The sequence below is a fragment of the Lactuca sativa genome, chromosome 5, assembly GCF_002870075.4.
Source record: "Lactuca sativa cultivar Salinas chromosome 5, Lsat_Salinas_v11, whole genome shotgun sequence".
Lineage (NCBI taxonomy): Eukaryota > Viridiplantae > Streptophyta > Magnoliopsida > Asterales > Asteraceae > Lactuca > Lactuca sativa.
Window position 1 is genome coordinate 319,510,506 of NC_056627.2, and position 10,616 is coordinate 319,521,121.

General features: G+C 37.0%; 1 protein-coding gene across 1 annotated transcript; it reads right to left on the minus strand.

Annotated features, from left to right (window-relative positions):
• Nucleotides 1-6,902: 6,902 nt before the first annotated feature.
• Nucleotides 6,903-9,857, minus strand: LOC111890649 (scarecrow-like protein 9). The gene has a single exon (XM_023886757.2). It carries the CDS (start codon nt 9,415-9,417, stop codon nt 7,177-7,179), a length of 2,241 nt encoding a protein of 746 aa, XP_023742525.1. The 5' UTR covers nt 9,418-9,857; the 3' UTR covers nt 6,903-7,176.
• Nucleotides 9,858-10,616: the final 759 nt, after the last annotated feature.

Consider the following 10,616-nt stretch of genomic DNA (forward strand, 5'->3'; position numbering starts at 1 on the left):
ATATATATATATATATATATATATATATATATATATATATATATATATATATATATATATATATATTATTTCGGATTTCATTTATCCTCTATTTCAAACTTTTCAATATATATATATATATATATATATATATATATATATATATATATATATATATATATATATTAAAAATGTCTTCTAATGGTGAAAAGCTAACAATTTTGTGGGTAAGTTTCTCTACAATATGTTATTTAAGCATATTATTGATTTAAATGTAGTTAAACATAAGAATGTATATGAAATATTTCGTTTGAAGTAGTAGTTGTTATTTAGGCCTTCTTTTGTACAAGTATTTTTATTAGGAACAATTAGAACTTATATAGAGCTAGATATTGTGTATGGGCACGAATTCATGTTCAAAATGCGATCAACGTGTCAGGAACATGAAGAACAAATATGGAACATAAAAAAAAACAAAAACAAGTCTGAAACACATAGAAATCTTGTCCATGATACTAACTTTTTATTTTTGGTAGTATGATGTTATTGCTACGGTGTCAAACCCAACAAATGATAGGGGTACTATATTTCAAAAGAACACTACCATATTTGTAACATTTCCAATTTCACGGCCATAAAAGACCAATTTGTTTATGCTTATTTAAAAATTAGAGTATCTCATTTGAAAAATAGTATTGCAGAATTTGTTCCTAGAAAACTGTTGGATTAGTGTCTAGGTCCATAACTATTTTGGTATGTACTTGACTCGATGGTGCATGGTCATTTTGGGTTGCCTTCACCAAAGCAACTTGATAGGATGAATTATGGAGAGAGAGGATTAATTATGATTTATTAATATATTATGAGAATAATATATTAAAGAAGAAATCATACAATTTAATTAATATTAGTCAACAATTAATAAGAATTAATTTTGTGGCTAAAAGACATTAATTAAATAAAGGGGACTAGAACTGTCAATTGTGTGATAGTTAAATATTGGGCTAATGGACTCCATAGAGGATGGAGTGGACGAATTCTATGGGGAAACCCATTAGAAATCGTCCAAGGCCTCTAAGGAGGGAGTCCATGGGCTGCTTAGGGCCTAAGCAGTCAAATTAGGGTTTCCTTGTTAGATAACCCTAATAGCCACACTATTTAAGGACCCCTAGGGCACCAAAAACGTGGCTAACAAATTCCTTAGGGTTTCCAGCCGTCTTTGGGTGTCTCTCCTCTTCTCCTTCTTTATCCTCTTGCTCTTGGTGTTTGTGAGCCATTAGAGGAGTGACACTTGTGACTCTAAGCTTTCTGAAGCCATTAGTAGGAGGATTTGATATTTTTATTGCTACATAAAAATCAAAGGTAAGATCTAAACCCTATTCTTATGTTAATATCGATTATTACATGCTAGATCTAGGGTTTAAAGTCTTGGATGAATGCATGTACAATAGAGAAACCTATATCCAAGCATTAGGGTTTGTATGAGCACATAGGATGTTCTTATAGCCAAAACCCATCAAAAACATGATAAAGATGTTATCAAATCATTTCCGAATAAATGTATTTTTATTTATATTAAAACGTTGGGATGTTATCATCAATACAGAAATATAAGCATAACGAAATATTACAAGCTTGACAGTAATTAAACTAATGGCCTAATACTCCTTAAATCTCTTAGCATAATGTATCTTTCATATAGTCGCCTATGATACAATAAACTGAGTGGGTCAGGTTGGGAACCCTGGTGAATACATAGGATTTTCAACCCAAAAAATAACATAGTTAATTTGTTTCTTCACATATTTCATGTCAAACAATTAACCCGATTACACATCCCCATTTTCTTCATTTAATCTTCCCTAAAGATTTATCCTAAGGGTCATCTCCTACATCGTATTTACCTCTCATCTCCTTACATCGCATTTCCTTATATGTTTGTTCCTAAGGATCATTGCCTACATCACATAGAGAGTACTGATTTGGGGATTACTCCCCCAATACGTGTCCAATAAGGTTAGAGTATCATCGCATGAATACGTAGTTACCATATCGTCTGAAGTCGTAACTCATCACCTACAGGTTATGAGCCTGTCGGTGTTTCCACATGTTGCTTAGATTAGCCGGCGGTCATCATCTATACTCTGGTATATGACTACATTGCAACATCACAACATCGCAAGTCAAGGTTATGGCATCACCTAATCATCTCTTATCTCGCATCACCTATTCATCATCGTATATCTATCATCACCTTGTTATCGTCACCTATCTCTCATCACCTGTCGCTACCAATATATATATTTATAAGTATAAAGTTACATATACAGCTTAAATCACGTAAACATGTATAAATCATTCATCTAGCATAGATATCATGAACACAAATAATAAGCATTTATAACATGTATTAATATTAAATACTTTATATCTATGTGTAAGATGAAAGTAACTATGCACTCACTTGTTAAAGTGGCGACTCAAAATTCGGTCTGCACTTCGCTTCTAACAATTGTCTTTTCCTTTGAGGAAACAAGGGGGTTTGGCGAGGAATTGGGTTTTGCACAGACAGAACTTCTGACCCGAAAGATCTTCTTCTTGGGCCCTTCTAGCGCTCTGGGACTCGTTACTAACACCTAGGAGGTGCTAGGAAAAAGCCTTGAGGGTTTGGGGGTGTTGGGAGAGAATGGGTTAGAATAGTGTGAGAAATGGAGTGATTTGCGCCTCTATTTATAGGTTGTGAATTAGTGCAACACAGAGTGTTACTGGCTCAACACGGAGTGTTGAAGTGCCAGGTGTCGCGATCGTGTGCGAAGCCTTGGGGAAGAAGGTGTTGTTTTGATGGTGCCATGTGTCACCTCCGGAACTTAATAGAAAAACTAACTATCTTCTAAAATCCGTAACTTTCGCATACAAGCTCCATTTTTGACGTTCTTTATATTCACACATAGGTATCGACGAGATCTAAAACTTTTGTTTAGACTCTGTCGGCTAATTTTATCTTTATTTTTAAAGTTATATTTTAACAGACTTAGACTGTTAAAGTCCATTAAAAATTTATAACTTTGTCATTAGGCGTACGCCAAAAGGCACATGCGATCTTTTACCCTTATACGCTGGGCATACCCCAGCCTTACGTTGGGCGTACTCGTGTGTTTGCCACCTTGCATGCATGGTTCTTCTTGCCATTTATTTCCATTAGGGGCCATTTCTATCAATAACTCAAAGTGTCATAACTCCTTTGTTCCAAGTCCGTTTCCGACGAACTTTATATCCACAAAAAGGTAGTGAGAAGACCTACGCTTCTAATGACACACCCCGGCCCAAAACCTCTCGAATAAAAACTCAAAACCCATAAAAGACCGAAACGCCCCTAGCCTTGGCCTTTGCAACCCATAAACGTATATTTTCAGAACAGGGTGTTACACAACGGTTAGACGCATACGAGAGTTGTGCAATAGAGTCAAATCAACTACTCAGATATCATTTAATCCCATGATGAGTGACTTATCGCTTCCCAATCGATCGGTTACTCCTTCCGTTCATGAAATTCTAAAAACACCAATACTGTCCGATACACTGGAACTGCCCGAAACGCTGATCTGCTTGAAACACTAAACTGCCTAAAACACTGAACTGCCTGAAACACTGAAATACCTCCCGGCTGCTTTCCAAACCCCACTGAGACCTTCCTGGTCTCAATTCGTCTGTCAAACATCTAAAATACCAAGTTCCTACCTGGTCACTGAGCCAAAGGCTCCCACACAGTCGCGCTTCACGACTTCTGAACGAAATCCTCATCTGACAGTAGTTTCCATCCGTTATCTTGCCACTATGGATCTAACGACCTCGCGATCCAACCGATCGAATCCATATGTTGAATCCCGACGTCACCAACTCCAAGACTGAAAGTGATTGCTACATGACTAAAGATAGCTTTATATCCCAACCTGACCTCATGTGGTCCATTGCTTCCTTGTTCCCATAACCGCCATGATGTTCCCACGGTCTTATCACTGGCTCAACCAGATCTAACCCATTTGGGTAATTTCTGTAACCTAATTCGTGTATTTCCATGTCCTCACTGCTGCACCAGGAATGGTGGGTGCTACTTCTTTTCATGATCTAACATCACTCCAATACTATCTATTAACCTAGTGAAAACTATGGCTACCCCTGCAGGCTTACAACACTTTAACGCTATCTGACAACCTTGTGAATGTTACGGCTACGCCCGCAGACTTACAAAACTTCAAACACTATCTGGAAACCTTGTGAATGCTACAACTACACTCGCAGTCTTACAACACTTCCAATGCTATCTGAGAACCTTGTGAATGCTACGGCTACACCCGTAGACTTACAACACTTCCAACACTATCTGAGTACCTTGTAAATGCTACGACTACACCCACAGACTTACAACACTTCTATCACTATCTATCAACCCTGTGAATGCCACGGCTACACCCGCAGGCTTACATCACTCTAGCACTATCTTCCAACCTTACCCCTACCACCAACCCATATGTACCTATCCCAAGTCGACACGCACTCGACCTAACACTCAACTGAACTCGAGGCCTAATTGGACCTCTAACCTGTTTCCTGAAGTCTGCTCTCCGATGCCAAGGGAAAGTGTGAACCAAATGTCGAAACATTTTCCAAACTCCCAACTCACCTAATCCTCCATCAAGACGGGCACTCGACCGCCTCCCTCCCTGGCGGGGATGTGAAACTCCTCCAAGTTTCACACCTATTTCTACTCCTGAATATCCGTTCGATTCTCCCCCACTTAGATTCTACTAAGTCTTCGCGACACGCTTAGTTGAAGGATTCTAAATCCTTCTTACTTCCAAATAGTCCACTATTGACAACCTGTGCTCACCCATGCTAGCGATCAATTACCTGTCAAACCCTAAGATCGCCCGTTCTCTGAAACCTTGAAGAGTACTCTTGAATTCTGGTCCAGACCGATACCTCAATCCACTTCTCATGCTACTATACCATCTCCTTAAGCTCCCATGCTGGCCACTACAAACCTTAACCTTTACTCTGGCTGACGAATCATCGGAGAACCACTGAACTCTAATCAAACACGACCCATGCGAAAATTACAATTCTCTTGGAACATCTAATGGTCAAACAACCCATGCCACTACACCCGTATCCTTCTGCTACCACTCTTCTCCCAGCGACGGTAGTGCTAGAACCCAGGAGTTCCCCTTAAGCCTCCGCCGCTCATACCAGGACTGATGATGTAACCATTATATCCCATCAGCATAAGTACATAAAGGAATTACTTGATGAATATTCTGTTTCATTATCATCCCAAATTACCTCTCCACTTCCAAGCAAGCTTAAATCCCTCTATACTAATGATGATCCTCTCGTAGATGCCACATCATATCGACAGTTAACAGGCAAACTTAATTTCTTATTGCATACACGTCCAGATATTGCATTCACTGTGCAATTTCTGAGTCAATTCAATTGTTCTCCTTGTCAAAGGCACTTTGATGCAGCAAAACATGTATTGTTTTATTTACAAGATACAATCTACAAAGGTTTACTTTTGAATAATAAACCAAGTTATCAGCTGGAGGCTTTTTGCGATTCCGATTGGGCAGCCTGCCCAACTACCCGGCGTTCTGTTAGTGGTTATTATATAACCATGGGAGGTAGTTCTATTTCCTAGAAGTCAAAGAAATAAGCAACTGTTTCTTTATCTTCTGCTGAAGCAAAATATCGTTCCATGAGAAGGGTATGCTCTGAACTTGCTTGGTTAAGTCGATTGCTTACAAAATTTGAAATTCTCGAAATTACCCCTATTCCTTTACATTGTGATAACATGGCGGCAATATATATTGCAAAGAATCCAATCTTCCATGAACGCACAAAACATATCGAACTTGATTGTCATTTTGTGCGTGAAAAGCTTCAAGGAGGATTGATTATATTGTTCCACATTCCTGCTAAACAACAACCTGCTGATGTTTTCACCAAAGTCTTAAATGGTTAGACCATAATGACGTTTTCAAGTTGGGTATGACTGATCATCCTCCAACTTGAGGGGGGTATTGGAATATATTTGCTTTTATGACAAAAATGTATAGTTGTATATAGTTCAGGGTTGGTTATGTAAATATTTTGAAGTTTGGTAAACTAAGTTGTTGTATGTGTTAGAAGAAGAGTAGAAGTAGAGAATCTTGTATAGAATGAATCTTCTTGATTCATTCTTTCAATAACGAGAAAAATGACTTTTATCTCCAATTCATTGAAAAAATAACATACTTTTAAGATTTTTTTATACAACACTTTGATACGTTTTAATGTTTTATCGTCCGATAGGTTACCCAAAGTTTTTGCCCACCAGGCCACCAGCAATACCACTCCCAATATTTTTCTCCTTATTGTAGATTTATTATCTTTATTAATCAACTTTGTTGAGGAAATCAAATGTGGAATCCAATTCTTGGAACGAACCAAAATAATTTATATATATAAATTTTTTTCATAAGCATGACATCTGATAATTTTGGCTTAATTAATCCATGAGATCTACTTAAAAGTGAATAATTAAGATCTAGGAGTTTATAACATTACTACTTTACGATTTGTTAGAAGACACAAATAAACCTCCTTTATGTTTGTTTATTCCGTTGGTTCTAGTAAAATACTTTCTGTTGCTTTTATTAGTTAACTAGATGTTGGAGCGGTGTTTATTAATAATAAAAACGCCAAGGGACGTTTTGCTTGTTAATGTTTTGACAGAAAAATTAGAATTTGTCGATAATTTGAATTTAAAGGATTTGGAATCATAAAGTAAGTGAATGGAAATAATGGAATGGAATTTGTTAAGGTTAAAAAGATATTTACTCCGTATTATTTAAGTATTTTAAGACGAAATGATGAAATCCATCTGTCAAAAGATTACATAAATTCCATACTCATTTGCAAACAAGGCGTGGAACTGAATTTGAATTCCAATTCCATCCAAATCCCACAAATCTAGCACACAAAGATCAACAAATGAATCATGATTCACACTAGAAATTACTATATGCAAAACACATCACAATTCACAACCTAAAAAACAGCCAAAAAAACTTCCATGTAGAAGCAAAAATTGTTTTACTAGCTCCTAAACTGTGAGTCAGATCAGATGTAGTAGTTGAAATCTTTGGTATTTCTTTTTCACGCGGATTTCCAACAAGAAATGGCATAAATGATTCGACCTTTCCATCCCTGTAAAAGCCAATCATTATCAAAATCTATCAAGAAATCCTTATGATACAATCCCACTTTCTCTCTTGCCAATTTCATAATCGCTCGTGAAAAAGGAACAGAAACAAACCCTGCTCTCAAATTACGAACATGCCACTGTTTATACGTTTCGGGTCTTTCAATTCTCTCCCACCCTTCACACGCGACAACATTCATAATTTCTTTTCCGAACAACTCCCCTTCTAGAAGCTTCCTTTCAGGTCGCTCACGTGGCACATTCGTTTCAAGCATATCAAACAAAGCCGAGAAATGGAAAAGCGCTTCCCTAAATCGGGTCACAAAAAACGGGGCGTTATATGACCCGTTTAAAATCCCATGGATAAACGCATTCGGATTTATCTTCTTTACCAGATTCAAAACCACGTTTCTAGCACTATCCACTCCAACAGTTTCATCGAGCAAATTCTTCGATCGATACATACAATTCACCACTAAAAACTCACCTTTTTCGATTTTTAAATCCTCAACATTCACACACTCCCATCGTTTTGCAATTGGAGTATACTCGAATGGAACTTTGAAGTGATTAGCGTACTCTTTTAACCTAGCGCCGGTCTCTTCGATTGTTTCTGCGGGACGGAATCCCGGTTGTGGAAATTCAATTCCGGTTAATCTCACACTTGGGGGCCCACCGGGTCTCTGTGAAATACGTTGGATGAAAGTGGGCCATTGGAATCCATACAGGATTCCGAAATCAATGATGTGCACCCTTGTTGCGTTTAGAGCCATATCTTGAATTGTCCTGTTTGATGCATAATTTGAAATCTTTCTAAAAGGGGAAGACGCAACGTAGAGATGGTATGCTTTAATGTAATCACCAGCAGATGTTTTCTTGCTGACTAGACCTCTATGAATTTGGCTACCAGTGCCAGCTAAGCGTGCTTCAAGACCATTAGCGAAACAATGAGCTAACCTTTGATTCCCATCGCCAAAAGGTGAAGCGTGTTGTTTGATTTGTTTCAGAAGCTCACTTGCATTCCTTCTGTCATCTGCAGCAACAGCTTGTGCACATGTCACTAATAGGCTTCTTAAATCGATCACTTCCTTTTTGTTTTGTTTCTTACGAACACCTTTCCTTCGGCTTCTTGTTAGACATTTTGGTTCTTTGTCTTTGAGTTTGTCTTTGTTTGTTTCGTTTTGCAGGGTGTTGCGAAACATGCGTAAAGCTACATCACCTTCTCCCATGGAATCTAGGAGCATTAAGTCAATCTCTTTGGTTCTTACAGTATAATCTCCGTAGATTGCAGCCTGCTTGATACTCCTTTCTTCGGTCCCTATATCAGAAGGGATTTTCCTCACCCTTGTTGGAATGGTTCTCAGTTCATCACTTTCAGTATCCTGAGATTTGGGCAAAAATGCATATGCACCACCTCCATTGAAATCAGCTAACAGTCTGTTGTTACTAGGAAGAAACTTATTGGCTTCTTCTACACCCTTGTTAAAGTTCATCGTCATTGTCATTTGATTCTCATCACAAATCTCAGAGACCTGAAAAGTGGTTGGATGAGAATCTACATCGATTATGTTATTTCCACTGTTTGATGAACTTACTGATGTACATGGTACATTACGATCACCAATATTTCGTAGATTTGAGTCATCATGTAAGTAATCAATACTACCATTAGTGAATTTACCAACATATGTATTGTTATGATGTGATAAAGGACTATCATGGGGGCTCTGTATATACTGGTCAACAGAAAACAAACCTTCATCATAGGATAAGGATGGTGATGGAGGGTACTTCTCGACAAGGACATCATAGAAGGACTTCTCCGCAGCTTGAAGATCTAAAGACTCGTAAAGTAGACAAGACTTGTCCTCCATATCTTCTTCCATAAGCACCTGACTGATATATCCCAAGATCGCATCCGACAGATCGCAATCTTCATGAAGCTCGTCATCCAGACTCGAAGTGACAACTGGCGACGAGGAATTGGTTGGAGGATCAAATTGTATACCTCTGAAATTGAGTTGATTCTGGTACGCATTCACGTCATTGACGGGATTATAGATCGAAAACGTATTGTCGAACCGGGAGCGAGTATCTAGGGCTTTTTCATCAGGTAATACGGTAACACTTTGATTCCCGAATTGAAATCCATTTCCATCCGCCAAACTACCAAATCTACCAGGTCCTGGATCCATTCACATCAACTGGATAAAAATGGATGTTGGATTTAAAAGCTCTGGACACAATTAAGTGTGTGGAACACGGTGTTGAAGCTGTGGATGCACACCATTCACAGAGAGACAGTATCAGTAGTCGAATCAAATGAAGTATGTGCAGCACTGCAAAGAGTAACTGGTTTGGTGGAAACGAAATTGGATTCAACAAAGGAGAGAGGGAGAGAGATGTTTCCTTTGAGGAGAAAAAGCAGATATGGTGCATTGAGCATTGAACTTTGAACATTGACCACCAACATTTATATATGAAGCTGCTCAATCGTCCCTGCTGACCTCACCGAATAAAGTCAACTATTGGAGCCAATGTTGAACCATGTAATGTAACAAAAAATATAGATGTCATCTTTGTTCAAAAGAAATTGAGGGTTGGGATTTGGGAAATGGAAAATTGAACAAGAAGGGGAAAAAATGAAAAGGGGCAAACGGATAATTACAAAATTTAAAATGCTAGTTGAAACCCGTATATTATACGGGTTAATTAAAACATAATGTTAAATAGGAGCGATTAGATGAAAAGTTTATTTTGAATTTGAAATATGAAATAAGTGAAAATTATGAAGAAAAAAAACGTGCAAAAAATAAATTAATTAAAATTATGTGTTTAATTGTTAGACCCGTATACTAAACGAGTTATTATAATAAAATGTTAAATACAAATGTTTAAAGTGTAAATTTATTTAAAATTGAAATTGAAATTTCAAATTTGAAATTAATAGTTATTATAGTAGGTTTAATTTATGGAAACTAAATTAATGATATAGTGGAAATGAATAATGAAGTAATTGACAAGTGGAAAATAAATATATTTCAAAATTATGACAAAATGACATGTGTCCAAATAAATGAGAGAATGACAAGTGGCAATAACATTTTCATTTATTAGGGTAGATTAAATATATACACATATCGACGATTAAAAAAAAAAAAAAAAAACGTCAACAATTGATGTATAGATTTTTTTATTTTTTGGCGATTGATTCCTGTTGATAATCGTTGAGACATATGTAGATAAAGATAATGATTTAGGAAGGTAATAACGTTTTTTGTTTGTCTATATTAGGTCCCTAACGTATTTTTTTTTTTTTTTTTTGTATTACACCATTAAGGTTGTTATAACCATTTAGAAATAATCTTTTTTACCGATTTTTTCCTGTTAAAAT